Source organism: Pan troglodytes, chromosome 15, assembly GCF_028858775.2.
Source record: "Pan troglodytes isolate AG18354 chromosome 15, NHGRI_mPanTro3-v2.0_pri, whole genome shotgun sequence".
In the NCBI taxonomy this organism is placed as follows: Eukaryota; Metazoa; Chordata; class Mammalia; order Primates; family Hominidae; genus Pan; species Pan troglodytes.
Genome location: NC_072413.2, coordinates 98129254 through 98150836, shown reverse-complemented (window position 1 = coordinate 98150836; position 21583 = coordinate 98129254). Strand labels below are relative to the sequence as shown.

The following is a 21583-nucleotide window of genomic DNA, read 5'->3' as shown; positions in this document are numbered from 1 at the left end:
TCTGCTGGAGGCTGAAGCAAATTCAGGGAGGTGGGGTCTGAGAGGCATTTCACAGTCCAGGCTGCTTGATGCCGCCATGATACTGACAGGGTGTCTTCCTTGAAGAGGGGCAGCATTAGCAACACTGCACGGGAAGCACCATCCTTCCCGTCTGCAGGCTCTTTCCCTGCTCATTCCTTGTCATTGCCCTGTGACCCTCCAGGGGCCAGAGAGGACAGGGTGGGCCTTGCCCTTCGCAGCCCAAGGGGCTTGGGCAGAGCTGATGGGGAGTGGAAGCCCCAGGTATGGGCATCTTTGCCTTAGGAGACTGGGAGCTGGAGAATTTCTGAATGAGAAAGGAGGAAGGGGAAGGGGGAGGAGGAGCCGTCCCTCAGCCATTGCCAGCCTGTGCCTTGGTAGCCTCTGGCTGCCTGGGAAGAGCTGGAGTTACCTGTGGCAAAGGGGGCGGGAGGAGGTGGCACTGGGAAGGTGTTGGAGCGCCTGAGCGCACGCCTGTGTGCACCGGGGTGTGCACGTGTCTGTGTGTGAGCATGTTTGCCCTGTGATTATGTGTGGGTGCCTGCCCACGTGCGCAGGCATTTGCATGTGTGCCTGGGTGTGCGCACATGCATCTGTGTGTGGTTATGTATTTACCTGGTTGTGCAGGTGTTTGTGCACACGTCCCTGTATGCGTGTGCACCGTGGCCCGTGTGACTCTGGAATCAGACCAAATTCCAAGCCTGGGCCGTGGCCTGTGCCCTCCATTCCGGCTGGCAGTACCAAGGCGGTGCTCTGCACCAGGGACCATCTCACTTGAACTTCACCACAGCCCAGGAGGCAGCTGCCTCCTCATCCATTATCCCTGTTGTATAGATAAGGCAGAGGCACAGGGGGAGAGGTGCCCGCCTCAGGAGGTGACGGGGCGGAGGGGAGAGGTGCCCGCCTCAGGAGATGGCAGAGCAAGTTGGCAAGAGTGCCTGCCGTGAGCCACGAGCCTTTACCTTTCCTGAGCAAAGTGAGAGGCTCTGGGTGCCTGGTGCTGGCCCCGCTGTCCTGGTTTTGCGGCCAGGCTCCCTGCGTCCTGAGAGCATCCTTAGGAGGTGACAGGGCAAAGAGGGGGCAGGAAAGGCATCCGGGTGGGGGGGGGCAGGGAGGGCATCCCTGTGATGGGAGCTGGGCCAAGGCTGCATGCCGTTGAGCAGTGGGGCGGCGTGGTGGTGGCGCAGTTGCGGGCGCTGACGCTGGCAGCACTTCCTGGAGGGAGTTGGTGGGGGTGTCTGTGTAGAGCAAAGGCTGGAGGGGACAGCAGGTGCTCAAGAGGCCCTTGGAACATGACAAGCAGTGAGGCTGGCTGAGGCCAAGGTTGGCAGGTCACAGGGCTGAGATGCATGGGTGTGACACTGTGGCCTGGCAGGACTCAGGCGGGCACTCAGCACTGCGCAGGCGCTGCGGGAGAACCCCCCCCCCCCCCCCAGCAGTGGGGTCTGCCGGGTCAGAAGGCGGGGCCGAGTGGAGTGGTGCAATGAATTCTGCAACTACCACTTGGGCCAGGCGCTCTGAGCTGAGCCCGTGGGTGCCTCTGCCACAGCGTTCTGGGCGCAGTTCAGGCCACCAGGCCCTCCAGCAGCCAGCGCCAGCCTTCCGGGCACCCAGGAAGTGGTGGTTGGCAGGGAGGACCAGAGGGGTGGCCTTGTGTTTGGCCAAGCTGGACATGGGCACCCCAGAGGCGACGGTGTGTTTGCATTAGGTACACCCATGTGTGTGTGTGGGTGTGCGCGCGCGCAAACATGTTCGTACATGCATATGCGTGTGCATGCCCACCGCGTGTGCTCAGGTGTCTGCGTGTGTGCTCGCGGGTGCGGCCCCGAGGAGAACCAGCCCCTGAGCCCCGCCCTCCTCCCTACAGGTGCGGAAGATCGCGCCCGAGTACTACGACCACCTGCCGCAGCACCACTCCTGGGTGAAGGTGCTCTGGGATTTTGTGTTTGAGGACTCCCTGGGGCCCTATGCCAGGGTGAAGCGGGTGTACAGGCTGGCAAAAGATGGTCTGTGAGCCCGGGCTGCCTCCTGGTGGTGGCCATTGTCCCCCATCGGCCCCTCAGCCTTGCACCCCAGCACTGAGAAGCTGTATTTCCTTCCTGTGCTCTGGACTGCTGCCCTTGTCCCCGAGGAGTGTCCCGCGCAGCCACACCTGGCAACAGCAGTGTGGGCTGCAGGGCTCCGTCTGCACGTGGACTTGCCCTGGACCTTGAGTGTGGCCCTCCCTTTCTGGGCCTCCCCAGGTGAGGCCTGGCCCTGCCCCACCATGACCTGGGTGCTCTGAGCCCACGGTTCCCACGGAGCTGACTTCTCTGGGGTACCTGTGCCCTACATTAAACCCGGCGTTTGTTTCACAGCCCATGGATTGTGCTTCTGAGGGGGTGGTCTGGGCTTGAGCCTGGCCCCAGGGAATGGGGCGCTGGGCCGCCCCGATGGGTGGAGCTTGAGGCCTGAGTGCCGCTTCGTCCAGGCCAGGCCCAGGTCCTGCCATGCACTCCTGGCTCTTTGTGGGACGGTGGCTGCTGCTGGCAGTGCTCCCTCAGGGCCTGCCACTGTGGTGTGCACACACACTGAGGTGTGGACAGCAGAAAGCTCACTTTGGTCATCTGTGTGGTTCCAAATCCCTCCTAGCAGCCCGGGGATCCCACGGCTCCCTTGCCTGGCTGAGCCACGCAGAGGCTGGCTCCCCCATCCCCCTGAGCCCACACCACCTGCCTTGCCCCCACCCCTTGGGCCTGCTCACCTCCTGCTCTCTGTATGCGCTCCCGCGGCAGGGAGCGTCCCTGAGCCCAGAGAGGGTCTATCCCCCACACCAGCTCGGAGGAGGGGCTGGAGGAGCTCTGCCCAGATCTGGCACCCAAGCCCGGGGGCTGGCCGGGCAGGTGACTGTCCTGGTGAGCCACAGGTCAGAGGGATGCGGGTCGGGCAGCGTCCTGGGAGTGTGCGTGACGTGAGAAATGTGTTGGTCCTTTCTACAGAAGGGCTGAGGGTGCAGCTGCGACCTAGGAGGTTGTCTTCTCCTGGAGGGCAGGGCTGGGTTGGGTTGGGGTGGGTCCTGATGTCCCAGAGGTGGGCAGGCAGCAGGAGGGGTGCCTGAGCGAGGCCCTCCCTGCCAGAGAGGGATGGAGCGGGCCCACTGCAATCCAGCAGTGGATGCAGCTCCCACCACCGCCTTGGGGAAGGCGGCCTCAGCCTCCAGGACTTAGGAATGGAGACTGAGGCTATAGTCAGGGCTTGAAGGCCTCTCCATGAGTGGGGTGCCAGGGGCTGTCCCTGCTGACCTGGGAGATGCAGGTCTCCCCCTATACCTGGGAGTGGCCCCGCACAGCGCCGGCCTCCCATGTCCCAGTGGGCAGCCTGCTGAGTGGCGCAGGGAAGAGGCCTGAGCCCAGGACTTGTTCTGCAAAGGAAGTGCTGCTGGCCCCGGCACCAGGACTTTGAGCCGGGCGGCCCCTCCCTGGGCACACAGGCCCGCCCACAGGCTGAGGGGAACCCAGAGCACCCGCTCCTCCTGCTGTGCCTGAGGGGGTGCCTCGTTCAGCACACTTTTCTGCAGACAGCGCAAAGGGGCATGTCCAGGCCTCACCCACAAACTGAAGGCCGGGCCCAGGGTCAGAGGATGGCTCCGAAGACAGTCCTTTGAGCACTCCTGGGGAGACTCCTGGCCTTGCGGGGAGCCCTCCTGGCCTGGGGGGGGGGGCGGCAGGGAAGCGGGAGAGAGCAGCTGTGAGCTGTGGTCTGCAGGCCCTGGGTTAAAAGTGCCACCAGACCTAGGTGAAGCCTAGGCGAAGCCACTCAGAGAGTGGAGCCTCCTAAGGGGCAGAGCAGTCATGTTCCTGTTGCTAGGGCTGCCGGGAAGCCCAAGAACGTGCAGTGTGCTAGGAGCCGGCCCTTGAGATCAGCCACTGGGTCCCAGCAGGCAGTGCCGGCTCCCTCCCCTGCCATGGCCCTTGGGGGCTGCTGGGCACACTGCTCTGTGGCAGCAGGAGGCCATGTGGGAGAACTGGGGGCATGAATGGTCACAGGATCTCAAGGCCTGCCTGTTGGTGGCCCTGGTTCCTTGAAGCTGAGGGTCAGAACCTCTGTCTCTGGCTGCTGCCTCAGGGCAGGGGCCTGGGACAGCACATTGCAGGCCAGGTGGTCCTCCCAGGAGACTTTGTGGGGCCGAGGAGAAGGCAAAGCTGCCTTGCATTTGCCTGGTGCCTGCTAAGCCCCAAGTCCATCCCTCCCCTGAACAGGACGCTCGCAGGGCCCTGCCCGTCAGAATGCACGTGGAGTCCTCTGAGGTTCGGGGGTGTGGGTTGCACTTGAGGGACCATCTTCCTGGAGATCTCGTAGGGAGTTCCCTACAGGCAGGACCTGAGGCCCAGCCCCAGGACACCACCCCACCTTCCCGGGGCTTGGGAATGTTCTGAGCCCAGCTTCCTGTCGAAGACCGCCATCTTGCTCCTACGACTCCTGGTCACCGTGGTCCCGGGGCCCGTCTCTGAAAAGGGGCATCCCCAGCCCGGAGCGTGATGGACCAATGCGAGGGCCTGAGCCCGAGGGTGCGGACAGTAAACCGTTTATTACTGTGTGGACACAGACACCGTGGTGCATGACAGACAGTTTCAACACCATGAGCGCTGGGGACGGAGCTGTGCCTGGACAGCTCTGCGGTGTGTGGTGGCGCCACGCTGGGCCGGCTGTCACCGCCAGCTGAGGCGCTAACAGCGTCACCTGGGAGAAAACCTGGAAACCGTCTAATGAAGCAGGTGACTTAGGGGCGTCTCTAGAAACCCAAAGAAATGTACCTTAAATAAGCAAATATAAAACACAAAAAAGACGAGCAGATCTGGTGTTCCGTGTCAGGCTGAATCTAAAAAAACCCAGGAGTTGCACTTGGTTTCCTCACTGTCATGTGTGATCACAGGTCAGGACGTTTCACAGCAGCGCGCCCAGGCTCCCGTGCGTGCTCTGGTGCACTGGAGTCTGGGGCTGGCTGGGCTTCTGGCTGTCCTCTGTCGCCGGATGGGCTCGACGAATCAGCGCAGCGAGGCTGGCCCCTTACGTGGTGCTGATCCCACTCAGCTCCTGCCTGATGGCTGCGGGACAGGTGGCGGCGGCTCAGGTGCAGCCATGACCAGTGCAGCCCGGTTCCTCATCAGGGCCCCGCACCCCTGGCGTGGACCTGCCTGGTATGTGTCCCTGTTCCATCTCCTGGGAGCCCCACCCAGGCTTTGGCATAGACCTCTGGGGTGATGACCAAAGGCTTTGGGTCTCATCTGCCATTCCTTCTGCGGCGGCCCCTGCTGCCACTGCCCTTTTAGGGGAGGACTTGGCGTAGGGACAGAGGCCGGTGCCCTGCCTGTGGCCTCACTGCTGCTGAGGAGTGCTGGGCACCAGAACTCTGGTGTGAGGAGCTGCTGTGTGGGGACGCAGGGTCTTTGTAGGCTCTGGACAGGTGGGTGTCCAGGTGCCGGGGGCCCAGGAACCCTTCCCCCAACATAGTGGAGGCTGAGGCTCTGCCCTCCCAGCTCCTGCAGGGGTCAGCAGGAAATCTTGGCCCTGGACCCCAGGGACTGCCCTGGCTCTGCTCACTCCTCAGGAGAGGCAGGGTCCTCTCTTGCCTCCCCCCAGCTTCCTCACCACCCCAAGCTAGTGCTCCAATCCCCGGCCTCCCAAATTTGGGCCTTTCCCTCCTTCCTCTGGTATCCATCCCCTCCCGGACTCCCCCTCCTCTATGTCAACTCAGGCCTCTCTCTGGATGGACCTTGTTGGGCCAAGAGCCAACAGCCAGGAGAAGGTTGTGGGGGCTGGGGGATGGGAGCTGCTTCTCAGAGCCCCTGGTATGGCCCATGCCTAGCCCCGGGCTCTCAGCCAGGGTGGGCTCCACCTGGGGCTGCACCCACAGCAGGTGGAGAGGCTGTGGTGGGCCCTGGGTTTCTGACCCAGCTATGCCTGGGGCCAGACGGCACCCAGCAGTAAGGCGGTGTGACCAGTTGGCTGAGTGCCTGCCTATCGCCCAGGCTGCCTCATTCCCCTCATTTGTTAACTCCTTATCTCCCCAGCCCAGGCCTTTGGGGGAACTGGACAAACAGGAACTGAGTGCTCTCTGCTCAAACAAGGGTGGGCCGGCTGGGGGAGGAGGCCTGGGTCTTTGGGCTCCCACCTGCCTCTTCCCTCTGCCATCAGCCTCCACCCCTGTGCGCTTGTGGGACCCTTTTGCCCCAGTCACTGTGATGCCCTGCGGGCCAGACCCAGCTACACACTCAGGTGTCAGCCTTTATCACCCTGGTTGGGGAGGCACGTGGGGAGCTGGCACTGGCTGTGCTGCATAGCTCGTCCCTAGACTGAGTCTGCCCTGCCCACTCCCCCTTTTCCTCTGGCTGCAGATCTGAGGCAGAGCATTCAAAGGCTCTGCTGGGAACCGGAAGGACGGATGTGATGCATTGAGACCCACCCTGCTCTGGAGCCAGAGGCTGCTCCCCGCCTGGTCCCCAGCCCAGGGCCAGGCAGGCTGTGAACGAGCTCAAGCCTGGAAGGTGCTTCTGTAGACCTTGGTCTTCCTGTACCCCCAGGAAGGCAGAGTGGTCACCTCAGAAGCCCAACACCAGTGACTGGAGGTGGCAGTATCAAGAAGGCAGTATAAACCGCCAGGGGGTGGAATGACAGCAGCTCAGGTGGCTCCTCCAGACCTGGCTCTGGAACAATGCTGGGGTCTCCCCTCCATGCTCTTCCCACGTGGGTCTTCCAGGAAGGTGCCGGGGATGTGGAAGGTCAGATTTGGGTGTCATGCTACCAGGGAGCTACAGATTCTTAGGCAAGCCACTTAGCTTTCAGCTTTCCTGAGCCTGTTTCCTCAACTAGAGATGGTAAGAAGAATGAAATCTCTCACAGGGCCCAGTGCAGTATGGGCTCCAGCTCAAAACTGGAGGCCCCCAGCCTGGGTGACAGGGACCCTTGTCCTGCGGCTGCACTCACCGTCGATGATCTCCTCCTTCACCTTGTGGAGCTCTCTCACCACCTCCTCTAGGATCTCCTGTTGGGAGAGGAGTGTCCAGGTGAAGGGACAGGCAGTGGAGACGGAAAAGCCGGCCTGGACTGGGCCATGTCCAAAGGGCTTGGGGCCTCCTGGGCCTCTCCAGAGTTGCATCTGTCACCCTTGTCTCCTCGTGGCCCCCTTCCCACGCTGAGGGGGGACGGCATGGGAGGCCTGGGAAAATCCTGCTGCCACCTCCCTCAGGTAGACGCCACTGAAACTAAGGGCTTCCTCGGGGCAGAAAGCCCCAGAGGCAGGCCTGAGGGAGGTGCCCAGAAAGGTTGAGGGACATCCTAGTTCTGGTGATGGCAGGGGCTGGGGACGAAGGACAGGCTTGGGCACCCCCTTTCTGCCGTGGCTGCTCCCTGACTGGCCTTTTGGCAGCTACATGTGGGCCCCCAGGGCCTGCCTGGCCGTGCTGGTCAGAGACGGTCCCCCGCCTGCTGGCTGCCCTCAGCCTCTTGAGGGAAGGGCACAGGGCATGCTCACCTGCTTCATCCGGTCCAAGTCGAAGGCATCCAGGGCCATGTCATTCACGCTCCCAGCAGGCTTCATCCTGGGAGAGAAAGGGCCTGTGGGTGCCCTGGCTGGAGACAGGTGTGGGGGAAAGCTGGCTGTGCAGAGGCCCCGCTCAGGCTGGGCCCACCTGCTCCCCTCGCTCCATAGAGGCTGCTTGCTTCAGACTCCGGCCACCTCAGACTGCCTGAGAAGGACTTAACGCCCCGTCTCCACCTCAAGAGGTCTCCATGGATACCGTGACTGTATTTCCCAACCCGAGAGCCAAGGCTGGCTGGGGTCAACAGAGAAACTGCTTTCTGATCAGAGAGCTCTTATGCAGAGGTGGCAACTTAAGTGACAACATCGCACCCACCCGTTGCCTCCCTGGAAAGAAACACAGTATTGACAGCCTCCTCCTCAGGGTGGGAGCTCATGATCCAGGTTGAGCTGGGGCTCGGGGAAGCAGCAGCGGCGGCAGGAGGTACAATGTGAAGTTGCAGAGTTCACACCGGCCTGGAGGCGCGCTCCTGACACACCAGCGCCCCCTGGTGCTGGAGCCTGCTCGGGCATAGCACACCTCCCCCAAGAAACATCCTCCCATGGGGTGGCGCTCTTTTTTTTTTTCAGACAGTTTCGCTCTTGTTCCCCAGATTGGAGTGCAATGGCGCAATCTTGGCTCACTGCAACCTCTGCCTCCCAGGTTCAAGCAATTCTCCTACCTCAGCCTCCCCAGTAGCTGGCAGTACAGGCATGTGCCACTTTTGTATTTTCAGCTAACTTTTGTATTTTCAGTAGAGACGGGGTTTCACCATGTTGGCCAAGCTGGTCTTGAACTCCTGACCTCACGAGATCCACCCACCTGGGCCTCCCAGAGTGCTGGGATTATGGGCGTGAGCCACTGCACCTGGCTGGTTTTGCTCTTTCGAGGTAGTTCTCGTGGACTACTTCTTTGAAAAGTTTCCGAACTAAGGTAACCGATTTGAATTTTATTTTTACTTATTTGAGACAGGGTCTCACTCTGTCAACCAGGCTGGAGTACAGAGGCATATCATGCCTCACTGCAGCCTCAACCTCCCAGGCTCAAGTGAGCCTCCCGAGTAGCTGGGACTACAGACATGTGCCCTTTTTTTTTTTTTTAACTTTTTGTAGAGATGGGGTCTCACTGTGTTGCCCAGACTGTTCTCCAAGTCCTGGGATCAAGTGATCCTCCTGCCTCGGCCTCCCAAAGTGCTGGGATGACAGGCATGAGCACCGCGCTGGCCTGATTTGAATGTTAATGTGTCACACATGCATCTTCCCTGGAAGATCTTGGCAAAATGCTTGTCTCTCTGGTCTTTTAAACGTGACTTGGTGCTGAAAGACACACTGCTGGGACCCAAGTTCCCTCCCACATGGACGGGATGGAGGCTGGAGCCCAAGGTTTCAGGGAAACGTATGTGGCCTGTGCCCCTGGGTGTGACCATGGGCACACACATTTATCTGGCAGGGCCAGCCTTGGTGCTGAGGGGTCATGGGCACAGAGGAGGACCATCTGGTGACACTGAGGACCAGTGTTGCCCACAGCCAGGGAGAATAAGGATGAAGAATGAGTGTTCCCACACCCCTCCAGATGAGCTCAAGAAAGAGGCCAAGCCTAGCCCTAAACAGGTCTGTAAGTAATTCTGGGTCCTGATAGGCAAACGCATCCAGCCAGAGGCCCCTGGGTCCTTCAGGCCTCTCCTGTGGGTTCCAGACCCTGTTCCAGCAACAACTGCTGGGACACCTGGGCCGACTGCTCCACCTCGCCAGGCCCTGGCCCTCTCCATCTCAGCCCTGACAGCCACCCAGTGATAAACACAGCAGGCTTCCTAAGCAATGTGACGCACCAGAGGGGTGGTGGTACATGCTCCCCTTGAAGTCATCTGGAAATTAGAGAACAGATTTGCCTCAGAGCTGAAGAGAGACCCTATTCCAAGCATGAATGGCCTTGACAATGTTCCTGCCCAGTGAGCGACCCTTTGCCACTCACAACATGGCAGCCTGCCTTTGCTCCACCAGCAGGACATGGCGGAGTCCGCTGGGAGCGCTGCAGGCTCCCCCTGCTGCTGTGTCTGCTCCAGGGCCCTCGTTTTGCCCACTCTGGTTGCCTTCCCCTTCCCAGCCTCCATCATGGCACCCTGTGCCTCAAGTTCCATGACTGGGCCCTGCACATGAACACAATGCAAACTTCTAACTCCGCGCTCCCTCACACCCTCTTCCTCACCCTTCCCGTTCCCCTGCCCCATGGCCTGTCTGCTTCGAGGTGGAGGTGCGGGGGAGCTTGGCGGGTGGCTGCAGGCTCAGGGCCCTGGCACTTACCCTTCCTTCAGCTTGGAAGGCTGTCCCCATGATCTCCGCAGAGCAGACTCCTCCTCGTCCGGGTCAACGAAAATGCCAGCTCCCGACAGAGGCTTGCCCCACCCCACTCCGCAAAGCACCCTGTCCCTTCCACCATGTGGCCCCGCACCCTGTCCAGAGCACCCCTCAGGACCACAGTGGCCTTGTTCACACGGTGCTCTTTGCAGGCAGGGACTGTCCCCAGCACACGGCCTGGCTGACCACAAGCCTTGGACAAACCCCAGCTGACTGCTAAGACTTCCTCATCTCTGTCCACCTGCACTGCTCTGCTCTCACCACCTGTTCAGCTCTGCAAGGCCAGTTTCAATGCCTCCTGCTCTGTGATAAGGGTGGTTTCCCTTCAATTTGTGGTGGCGATGGAGACATTCTTGATGCAGGTTCTAGAGGCCTTCCAATTCAGGCCACATGTACCTCCAGATACTATGTGGCTGGCTGCCTCTGCCTTTTTGGGCAATCTCAGTTCCAAATATTCTATCATGTTGTCATGCCAGCTTTTGGCTTGGGAAATATGGTCAGTATGTCTGTGGGGAAACTGGTTCTGTGTGCTGGACGCAGAGGAAGGACTCTGGGCTGGAGGAAAGGGGTGGGGCTCAGCGCCAGTGCTAGGACTAGTTGAACTGTAGGGTGCAGCCCTGGCTAGTGACCACACCCCATGTCCAGCTGTTGCTCACACAGCTGTCCCCACCACCACCCTGTGCAGCAGGGGTTAACAGACCTCACTTTGTGGGGGGAAAACAGAGGCTTGCCCACTGTCACACGTAGTGAGTCCAGAGCTGGGCCTCCATGTTGGCCCCCCTGCACTACCTCTGTGGACAGGCCACTGCCCTCCTTGGCCTTGCTCTCTCCCTCAGAGGGAAAAGACGGAGGAGCTGGCTGACAGGACCCCGAGGTCCTGGGTCTGAAAGAACAGACCACCTTCGCAGAGCAAGCTGTTAAATGCCAGGACGTGAGACAGCGTGCAAGGTTGTTAGTCACGGGACGGGGGACAGAGGAGCCCCAAACCCTGGGGGACATGTGAGCAGGAGGGTTGTTCGGTACCTAGAGTGAGGCTGCGACTGAAGGGGGCTCTTAGCTTCGGGGCTCTTTGCCACAGACGGGGTTCTACGGCAATGGAATGAAACAGACATGTGAATCGGCGCCAGCGCCCGCCTCTGCCCCACCAGCCTCGCTGCTCAGGCCTTCCTGGGGCAGCTCACCTGGACAGAATCGAGGACACAGGCTTCTCCACCGAGTTGCTCCGCTCCCAGGGCTTCCGGCCAGCCTCTGTCAATTCATTTCATGGATGAAGAACCTCACAGGTGAAGGGACTCAGTAGCCACCCCAATCCCCTAAACACCCCAACAGGAAGCCCTCACCCATGCCAAGGGTGCAGAGCCCCGTGGCAGGAAGGTCTGATTGAGTTAAGCCAAAACCTGGCACCTTGTTCTCAGTCCCCCATGGCCTAGGTCAGGTTGACCCTGACCTGTGATCTGGTTCTGAGCCCTTCACTGTGCCAGGTCTCTCTGGAATGTGAGCCTGCTGGTAAGGGACCCAGTGACTAGAAGCCACAGGGCGAGCAAGCACGACCTCCCCGGACATCCCAGCACAGCCTTGCTCCCACGTGTGGTGTGGCGGCCAGGCCCCTCGGCCTGGCACCTGCTACTGAGGGGCTCCTTAGTCTGCCTCCCATGCTGCGCCTGGCTCTGTCCCATTCTGGATGGCTTGTCTTTTCTTTTTTAAGTGGTATTGGATTATATTTTGTTCTACTCCAAAAGATTTGTTGCATTAACTTGAATTCGTTGACTTTGCAGGATAAGCAGAGGCAGAAGACAAAATCTCTAGGGGTAGTGGGGCAGCTGCCTGGCCCAGAGCTAAGCCTTGGCACCCTGCGGACCAACGGTGGGATTGAGGCAGTTTTCCTCAAAGCCACCTTCTGGGACAGGCGCTGGGACTGCAGGAACTAGACCTGGGGCTACAGACATGTCCCAGGTGTGTGGCCTTGAGCAAACCACTCTGCACACAGATGGGAACCACGTAGCCCACTCACTGGGCTGTTGGAAGAAGCAAACAGGGCAGGGGTATTGATCATGTTCATCAGCCAGGAACCTATGCATCCTGGCAAATCAAGACACCAGGCAAAATCTTAGGAGGAGAGGACATGGCGTGCAGTTTCACAGGGAGGCGACACCCAACCTGAGCATGCCCCAGAGACACACGCGAACAGCTGGCAAGAGCCTCCTCTGCCCAGCTAGGGCAGCCTGACGCCCCTGCCTCTCCTCGCTGTGCTCATGAGCACAGGCCTGGCACAGCAGGTGCTGCAAAGATGTTTGTCGAATGAACAACCAACCCTGGGGTCTTCCTCCCCTGCGAAGCCTCATCATAGTCTCCTAACTACCTCCCATCTGCCACAGCTTAGACAGAGAGAAACCTGAGCCAGGGAAGGGGCTGCGTTTTGGGTGGAGCGAGATCTACTGCCATCTCTGTAATGTCGGTCATCAGCTGGTGTTTCACCGGGAGACATGAGTCCTGACACTGATACCTCTTAAGAGCACTGGCCCCAGCCTGCCTCAGGAGCCCTGGACACAAACTCCCACCCTGAATATGTGCCGTCAGGCAAGTGCCTTCTCTCGTGCGGGACTCAGGGTCCTGGTGGGAAGGTGACACGCAGGTCACCCTGGGGACCCATCACAGTGGCTCTGCTCTAGCACTTCCTGTGCTCCCACATGGGCTCCTGGGGGAGGCTCTGGGGGACCCATAAGAAATGGGCTTCCCTGTGGCCTGGCCCTCTGCTCAGGCATACTAAAGAGGCTGGATCAGAGGGTCCTGTCCGAAGGGTCCCCCCTCCCACTCTGAGACGTCATGCCTCACTGGGGTCAGCGGGGGGCGCCCTCTCACCTGAGGAGTTAGGTGGCTGGCTGGCTGCTCGGGTCCCCGGAGAGGGGGAGGTACTAGGATCCTCCTAAAATGGAGAAGAAGGGAGTCTGTTTAGGAAGGCCACCTGGGGCCAGGGCAGGACATCATTGGACACTTCATAAAACCTCAGTTTTCCAAATGTTCCCAATGAACACATATGACTTTTATAATTAGCAAAACATTAAATATTTAAAAGTGAAAACGCAAAATCTCAGTGGGGAGAGAATCGAGCCAGTGGACTAAGCTGGGGAAGGGGAAGGCTACAGGGAGCTACAGGCTCTCAGCAGGGTGATATAGAACTTCCTTCTGGCCCTCAACACCCGCAAGCCCTGAGCTCCCCCTTGGGCCGGATGCCTCCCGTATGTCATCTCACTGACTTCTCATGAGCACCCCGTGGACTGGCCTGCTCCCCCTGTGCAGCACACACACCTGCCCGTGTAATAGGTCTGTGGCAATGCTCGAACAGTGGACGTGTTCATCCAGCAGTGGGGACACCTAACACTCATCATGCATGGCATGTGCATCAGGATGGCTTTTCAGCATCAGGAACATGCCACTGATTAAGTAATAAGAGTAATCCTTCCACTTGATGAAGCAGAATGCACAGCATTTGAGCTGTTGACAGGCGGCCACCCAACCTGACGTGTCATTCTGATCTGAAGCAAAGAACCTCTCCCTTGTCACCGTGGGCAGAGGTCTTTGCTTTGTCTCCTCTGCTCACTACATCCCCACACGAGAATCAGGAACGCCCTGCGTATCTGTGTGGTGAATGAGTAAGTCCCGGGAGGCTCTGGTCGAGAGGCAAAAGCAGGTGCCAGCCTGCAGGTGCTGGGATGAGGTTCTCAGGCCTCCTCATTTTAAAGACAGCTGAATAACAGATTATGTCAATCAACACACACATGTGGGGGCCACGATGAAAGCGATACAGGGTGACATCAGAGTCACTAAAAAATTATCTTTTCTTGTATGTTATTTTTTTAAAACCCTCCCTGCTTAAAAGGGAAGTTATGCTTTGACTCTAGGCTGGGAAAGAGGTGGCCGCAGCACTCCCAGGCCCTGGGCACAGAGACTTGCACCCCACCTCTGGCAGTCGCACAGTCTGTGAGGCGGCCGTGCCTGGGTGCAGGTTTTCAGGTGGTGGAACTGGTCCTCGGAGCAGTAACTCCATTGGCCCAGGGCCAGCTGTGCCATGGCAGAGTGCCTGCCCAAGTCACCGGACTCCACATTTGGGGCTCTTTTCGTCTTTCAAATAAGCCTTCTTTCTTCTCTGTTAATGATAAACTTAGTGCATGTTCACTGCAGAGAACTGGGGAAATACCAGGAAGCATGAACAAGAAAACGAGTGCCGGCCATCAGCCTCTCTCCCTACCACTGCACTTGTGTGGTGTGTGGATCTTCTGAAGGCCCTGCTCTCTTTAGACGCTAGTCCTGGGTATGAGAAGGGACCATGGCAAACAAGAACCAGCTGTAGCCAGGGGCCTGTGAAAAACAAGACAGAAAAGATGGGGGTCTGAGGAGGAGAGTGCTATCCTTGGGGTTGAAGGTTTCAAGAATGTTCCTCTTCCAGAAGCCCCTGGGCTTTGAAATCCATTCTTCTTAGAGCTCCAGGAGCGAGAGTTTTAGTTTTCAGGGGCTGGGACTGCAACATACTGGCACCTGACTAAGAAAGGCCAGCGATGTCTTCAGAGCCCCAGGGCTGTGGCTGGAGCGAGGCCACAGTATTTTGATGTCTGTGATTATCCCGTGGCCTGCAATTTCAGAAATTCATGGCAAGTCAGTTGGCTAAACTCCACAGCATGTGCAAGGTATGGGAATGGTGGACGTGTGAGAAGCCCAGGCCTCGCCCTCCAAGGGCCTAAGATCTGGCAGGAGACAACGAGTCTCCACGAGCAGTCGTGCCTGTGCTGAGGGCCTCGGGAGAAGACCGGGGCTGGGATCAAGTAGTGAGGAGCTTTGTGAGGCCTGGGGGTCGGGAGGCTGTTTTTTTTGTTGTTGTTGTTTGTTTTGTTTTTGAGACGGAGTCTCGTTCTTGTTGCCCAGGCTGGAGTGCAATGGTGCGATCTCCGCTCACTACAACCTCCGCCTCCCAGGTTCAAGCAATTCTCCTGCCTCAGCCTCCCGAGTAGCTGGGATTACAGGCATGCGCCACCATGCCCCGCTAATTTTGTATTTTTAGTAGAGATGACGTTTCACTATGTTGGCCAGGCTGGTCTCAAACTCCTGACCTCAGGTGATCCGTCTGCCTCGGCCTCCCAAAGTGCTGGGATTACAGGTGTGAAGTGTTGAGCCGGCCGGGAGGCTGTTTTTTAAGGTGTAAGGTTGATGCAGGAAAGTGCAGGCTGAATGGGAGCTGGCTGGTGGGGCAAAGGGACCCATATGTGCCCAGGACGGGGCTGAGAGGCGTGGATCAGCTGGGAGGGCTATAGCCTCAGGGTAACACCAGCATGACCCTGACTGATGGGAGGACAGGGCAGGAAGCCTGCTCTGGTCCCTGGCAGTTTTATTTCCTCTCTGATTCTGCACTGAGGTGGAACCTTCAAGGCATTTGTAGTTAAGGCTAAACTTAGCCCTGTCAGTAGGAGTCTTTTTATAGGAAAAGCTTAACATAGAGGAAAAGAGAATTAGCCGCCCTAAGTGGAAGCAGATGTTGGGAGCTCTGGCAGCCAGGCTGGCTCTGGGCTGCCTGCTAAGGACAAGAGCCAGGGGTCTAGGGCTCCTTTGCCACAGCTCACCTGAAGCTCCTGCTGGAAGAGGAGTCTTTAGAAACAGAAATAATTTGAAAATAAAAACCTCTCTGGGCTTCTGGCAGACGTGCCCCTCTGCAGTGTACTCTTGGAGTCCCAGCCCCGACGAGACCCTGGCTGGTCTGTGCTCCCCGGGGCTCCTGGGAAGGCGAGGTAGCCCTGCGGTGCAGTGGCCAGCGCCTCAGGCTGCAGCTCCAAGGGTGGAGCAGTGTCTGGTCGGGGGTGCTCAGTGAGGGCAGGCCTGCTGCTGGGGCCAGGGTGGCGCAGGGACAAGCACCGCAGAGACCCTCCGCCCCTCCTGTGAATCACCTGATGAAGCGCCCAACCCACGCATGTCCCAAAGGCCTCGCCTGAGACCAGAGAGCCTCCCTGGCGATGCGCTCATCTCAGTGGGGAGCCTGAGGGTGGGGCGGGCCGCTTGCTCACCGTTTGGCTTTCATCTTCCTTCTTCTCGGCTGGCTTGTCTGACTGGGAGGCTGCTTTTCTCCTAGGCACAGAGAAGGGGAAGATACAGATCAGCTCCTCACGTTCTCTCACTGTCCCAGAACTCTTCTGCCTCCACCCTGCCAGACTCACCCCGGTCCTCAGATAAACCTGTGTGGGAAAACGATGGTGTGAAGGAGGCGGCTTGTCTAGGCCCCGTCTGGTGAGGAGCCAGGCCCAGGCAAACGTCCAGGCCCTCCGTGTGGTCATGGCCTGGGACACAAAACTGGTCTAGGCAGAGAGGGCGAGATGCCTCTATGTCTGTTTAGCTCTACTGGCAGCAGCTGTAGCATCTGAGGCGTGGAGGGGAGGCGGGCACGCTCTGTTCCCAGGACACTGAAGGCCTGGCCACACGGGACAGAGAGGCACCTCTCTGGGCTGCAGTCTGTCCCACAGGTCGGGACACTGGACACTTTCTTGTGTCACCCTAAGGCCCTTGTGTCTTGGAACTCAGTTAACCCAGCCACGCCCTCCCCAATCTAGAATGCCACTCAGAGCCTGGAAATGCTCAGAAGAGGAGCCCTGGAATAGGTCCACGTGACGCCCTTGAGTCGGTTCGTGCACCTCCCCAGTATGAATCCCCGTTTCATGTACTCTAAAACCTCACCCATATTTTTTGGCCTCAGTGGTATGTGCTGACCTCCCAGGTCTACAGAGGCAGGCAGACCCTCAGTGTTTCCCAGAGATACGCTTCTGTGGCTTTTCAAGTTGAGATGAGCTGCCCATCAAGCATGGAGCTGGTCTGAGGTGTGATAATGGGCCGTGGCCAGGCTGTCACCTGTCTGTGATGGGCCTACCTGGCAGCCTCCTCAGCTACAGCAGGGGCCCCCTTCTTTAGCTCTCATCTCAGGACAGGTCTGCCCACCTCGTCCCTCAGCCCAGAAACCAGGGAATCATCCCTGACACCAGCTTCTTATAACTGTCAGCCTGGTCAGTTCTCTAAATCTGGGTACCTGCCTGTCTTTTTTGTCTTCACTTTCAACACCTTCCTGCATGCCCCTATCATCTCTTCCTGGACTGTCAGAGTCTCCTAACTGGCCTAGCCACGATCACTTACACCTCACCAGCTACCCCCCAGCAGCCAGTGTCCCATCTCCTAGAAACAGAACGCTGACCAAGCCACCCGCTCACGGGGAGTGTAGGCGGGATGAGTGTCTGTGAAAGTGCTGCTGAACAGGAGCTTTCTGTCCACGTTCATTTCCCTCCTGCCCTCCACTGCTGGGAGACTCAACTGCATGCCCTCAGAGGCGGGAGACAACCTACATGAAAAGAAACCTGGCAAGGGCACTTTGATCGTCGGCTCCACCCAGTAGCCATCACTGAGGTGGATTTCAGAGAGCACCTGATTGATCCCTGCTGAGCTATGCAAAGCATGTTTGTTCTTGGGAGGGCCTTGACTCTCCCACCGGCATCTGGCATCTCACTGGCTCCTGGCAATACTGGCCTTTTCCTGTTCTCAGACAGAAAGGTGCTTCCCCTCAGCTTGGTCTAGGACTTAGGGAAAGCATTCATATTTTCTTTTCCAAAACTATTTCTATTTCTCTGTGGCCCACCCTCGCCTCTGAGTGCTCTGAGGTGGAACCCGATGCCCTGCACCAGGAGGCTCCGTCTTCCAGCCTGACTTTTGGTCCATTTCCTCCACACCCAGCTCTCCAGGCACAGGGGGCGGCAGCCTTCCCAGCCTTAACTCTGCCCACTGTCCCTCTTACAGCACAGGACGCCCTCATCGTTCTGCGAGCCCTCCCGGCTCTCTCACCCACGGAGCCATTCGCCTTTGTGTGGCCACTGTAAGCCCCACACACCTGGACTTACTCTCACAGGAAACTGCTCAGAAGCCTGCCTCCTGTCTTGGCGATGTACAAACGCCCAGGCCCAGTAGAGGCTCCGGAGACGCCCGTGCTGCGGATCCACCTTGCTGCTCCCTGACACACGTGGAGCCTCCCCTCCCTGCCATCTGTGATGCAAGCAAAGAACCCCTTGGCAGGAAACCCAGGCTGTGGCCCTGCCATGAAGCGCCACACCAGCTGCCTGCAGCTGTGGGCCTCTGTCATCTCGCATCATCCTCATGGAGCCACGGGAAGGTAATGAGAGGAACTAGGACTGCAGTGTGAAGACCCTGGGCACACAGAGTTCTCACTTGGGTCAGCCAATTGGAAGGCAGCTGGGAGGGCCAGGAGAAGGCGACAAAGTGGCAGGGGGTGGAGGTGGGGTTACCAAGGGAACAGGGCCCCTGCTGCAGCTTCCTCTACTCTGGCAGGTGAGGCCTACTCCTGTGCCCTCTGGTGCCTAAGTGAGCCACGATATTGGTAGTCCAAGGTGAGCACATTCCTGATGCCAAGTCATATTTAAAAATAAAATCCAAGCTTTGCATCCCTTTTGAGAAAGATCTGGATGATCTCCCCATCTGCTCGGGTTTCATTTGGGGAACAGCGGAGAGACACAATGGCAGGCTGCAGCCACACCTGCTGCAGCGAGCAGACACACATGGCCAGGTCTCAGGCCCAAGAGCCCGGCCGGGATGTAGATGGAACTACTCTCTCTCCGTCGCTCAGGGCAATGCCCTCTGGGCTCCTACCCTTCATAACTCCTTCTCCTGAGTCCTCCATAAAGAACCCTGGAGGATGGGGTGCCTTCACCACACATTCACCAGAGTGTCCTCTGCAAACTCGACCACTGCGGCCACATCTTATTTCTGTTAGGATCTTAAGAGCAAGGACTGTTCTTTTTCCCGCATTTATCTCTGAAATTGTCTCCAAATTTATCTCTGCTCAGGACAGGGCTGGTACATGGTAGATGCTTCAGGAAATATTTGCTGAGCTAAAATGAAGGATCTGGAGTTTAGAGGACTCCTGTGGGCTTGCTGCTTCAGACTAACCCCTTGGGAAGGGAAAACTTAAGTAACAGTTTCCCCTGCTTGGCTAAACCCAGGGAACAAAGATTCTGGGGTCAAGAGAGGATTCTCTGTGCAGCGCTGGGGGCGGGGGCAGGAGCTTCCTGCTAGGCACACCAAGTCTCGGGAGGTGTAGAGACCCACCTCTTGGCCAGCAGCTTGTTCATTTCCTCCATGAGGCCTCCTCCGCCACCCCCGCTGCTTGCCCGGTTGGCATCGGACTTTGAGGTCCCACTGGGACTGGAGCCTCCAGATGCGTCTTCTGGCTGAGGAAAAAGGAGGCCGCGTTTTAGATTCTGCTGCTGATGGCAGAACAGGAGCAGCAACGATGTGAGGGGATGCAGGGGACTGTGTGCGTGTGAATCCTATGGCAGCAGCACTGCAAGGGGCCTCAGGGGCCATCTGGTCCATTATTCTCCAACCCCACAGGGGAGAAAACCAGAATCGAGAGAGGGACAAGGACCAGCCCAGGTCACACAGGTCGCAGACACTCCCCAGGCCTGCAGACTCATGGTCAGTGTCTTTGCCAAGACCAGCCGTGACACATGGAGGGAGGGAGGGAGGGGAGAAGAGACTATCCTGTGGGAAGGAAACACAATGTAAGCCGAAGGGCTGTATTAGAGCTATTCTTACAAGCACAGTTCCAGAACATATGAGCAAGGCTTAGGGAAGAAACAGCCGGGTGGACCTAGTTGCCAGCATACAGCTTCCTACAGTGGAAAGGGCAATGGACATAGATTCAGGAGACCCAGGCTTGAGTCCAAAATCTGCAATTGGTAAACGGTGTGACTTGAGCAAATTACTCGTGCTCTTTGTGCTTCAATTTCCTCATCTCTAAAGGGGGACATAGTTCTTGCCCCACGTATGAAGGTCAATGTGAGGCTCAATGGCTAACTTCATAATTTCAAAGTGCTGTCCCATGTGATTTCTCGTTTGAGAACAAGTGGCCAAGGGCCAGCTAGCTTTGGGCAGGGAAGCAGTTTGCTGTGTCTCGCAGATGCGGGAAGGAACACAAGCGCTCTGCAGATGGCACAAGGGTCCCCTCGGTCCCATTCCCACCCCGCACACAGGAGCTCTTACCCGTTGGACTCTTCTCAGCTTGGCCCCAGCTATGGCAGCGGCCAGTCCTGACATGGAGCTCTCGTCGTGGCTGGACCCCTGGGCTCCTCCGGCTGGCAGTGGGGGTGGGGGAGGTGGGGTAGCCCCCGTGGGTGGAGGTGGGACTGGGGGTGGTGGGGGCGGTGGAGGCCCACTACATGAGACGGGGGCGCTGGCTGCAGATGAAGGATGCCCTGGTGGGAGGATGGGCCCTGAAACACAACAGTGAGGCTCAGCCAGCTCCAGCACCCAGCTGGGGGCCAAGCCTGCTGCTCTCAGCTCAGGTTCCCCGGAGGAAGGACATGGGCAGGCTGCTCCTCAAAGGCATGAGGAACAGCTCCAGGCCTGCTTCATCCAGGAAGCCTCCGCGGGATGAACTTGGCTCTGGCACAATTATTCCCTATTCTGGTGTCCTCAGTACTCCGGGGCCTGGCTGGACCCACAGGTGTCCTCTATTTGCTTAACATTCCTTGAGCCCAGGCAATTTCCTCTTGCTCCAATCATGTTTTTCCAGGGGGAGAGGAAGCTGTCTGGTTACAGTTTGTGCCTCTTCTCTTCTCTGCTCCTTCTAAGCACCTAGCACCCCCTAGGCAGAAGTTGGTCACCAAGATCCAACTGTGACTGACACTTGGGTCGTTGGGGGCCGTGGCAGGTCCTGTGGGTCCCAGGGCCGACTAGGGGCATGGGTCAGGGCGCAATGCCGAGTGCTGGGCTCCAGCAACATCCATCCAGCCCCTTCCGCCAGTGCTGCCTAAGCCTGTTTTATGCCAGGCACTGTGCTAGGTGCTGGGTATGGTGCTGAGGAAAACCAGCCACAAGCTCTCTGCTCAGGGTGCTTACAGCCTATGAGGAACAGTCAACGAATCACAGAGGTAAATGCAGATGGAGGACTGTGGCAAGCTGACAAGTGTTACCAAGGGCAGGCACACGGCGCCATGTTGGCATACAAAGAGGGGCTCCAGCCTGGCCAGAAGTTCATGGAAGACGTCCTCACAGAAGTGACTGTGGAGCTGGGACACGACCGGAGAGCAGGGGTTCAGTTAGGTGAAGGGGGGAGGCAAGTGTGAGGAAGGAGGAAAAGGATGGGAAGTGCTTGCGAGGCACTAGAGGGAGAGAGGGCAGGCACAGGCTGTTCCAAGAGTGATGGGGAAGGGACGACATGATGACAGTGTCAGACCTGCATCAGAAATGCAGACTGGCCGGGGAGCAGGAGGCCAGCAGCAGCTAGGTGGGGGTGATGGGGTCAGCCAGCATCTCACGAGCAGAGCGTTCCTGTAACCAGTGGGGGCTCGGGTTTCTCATCAGTCAACAGGATAATAGTCACCTGCTCACTTCATAGGGTGTTTGAGAAAATTAAACAAGACAAAGGACATGAAAGCACTTGGTAAATTATCCAGTCCTCTGCCTATCAGTGAACATGACAATTTCTGGAAAACCCTCGTCCTTCTCCTTTAACGTGCTAAGCTCCACCGAACGTCCAAGACGGACGCGTGGCAGCGCCTCCTGTGGGAAGTCTTCCTGACCCAAGGTAGGCCTTCAGCACCTGCACGTCACTTGCCACAG

General features: G+C 58.3%; 2 protein-coding genes across 15 annotated transcripts in view; one reads left to right on the top strand and one right to left on the bottom strand.

The window, feature by feature from the left end:
- Nucleotides 1-2374, top strand: part of DEGS2 (delta 4-desaturase, sphingolipid 2) — a 45676-nt gene extending 43302 nt beyond the window's left edge. For all 5 annotated transcript variants that reach the window (XM_063793871.1, XM_063793873.1, XM_063793872.1 and 2 more), the window contains one exon: nt 1886-2374. In XM_063793871.1, coding sequence (XP_063649941.1) covers nt 1886-2032 — 147 coding nt within the window. In that variant the 3' untranslated portion in view covers nt 2033-2374. The remainder of the gene's footprint in view (nt 1-1885) is intronic.
- Nucleotides 2375-4566: 2192 nt separating this feature from the next.
- The window catches only part of EVL (Enah/Vasp-like), a 172355-nt gene continuing 155338 nt past the window's right edge, over nt 4567-21583 (bottom strand). For 4 of the 10 annotated variants that reach the window (XM_003314521.7, XM_009428454.5, XM_001153142.7 and 1 more), the window contains exons 6-14: nt 20003-20232; nt 19067-19188; nt 15976-16036; nt 12788-12851; nt 11110-11176; nt 10952-11014; nt 7529-7595; nt 6982-7039; nt 4567-5102 (exon numbers count right to left, since the gene is read on the bottom strand). In XM_003314521.7, coding sequence (XP_003314569.1) covers nt 5065-5102; nt 6982-7039; nt 7529-7595; nt 10952-11014; nt 11110-11176; nt 12788-12851; nt 15976-16036; nt 19067-19188; nt 20003-20232 — 770 coding nt within the window. In that variant the 3' untranslated portion in view covers nt 4567-5064. Of the gene's footprint in view, nt 5103-6981; nt 7040-7528; nt 7596-9874; nt 10484-10951; nt 11015-11109; nt 11177-12787; nt 12852-15975; nt 16037-19066; nt 19189-20002; nt 20233-21583 lie in introns of all 10 variants that reach the window. The other 6 variants (XM_063793869.1, XM_009428455.5, XM_063793868.1 and 3 more) reach the window with 2 other exon arrangements.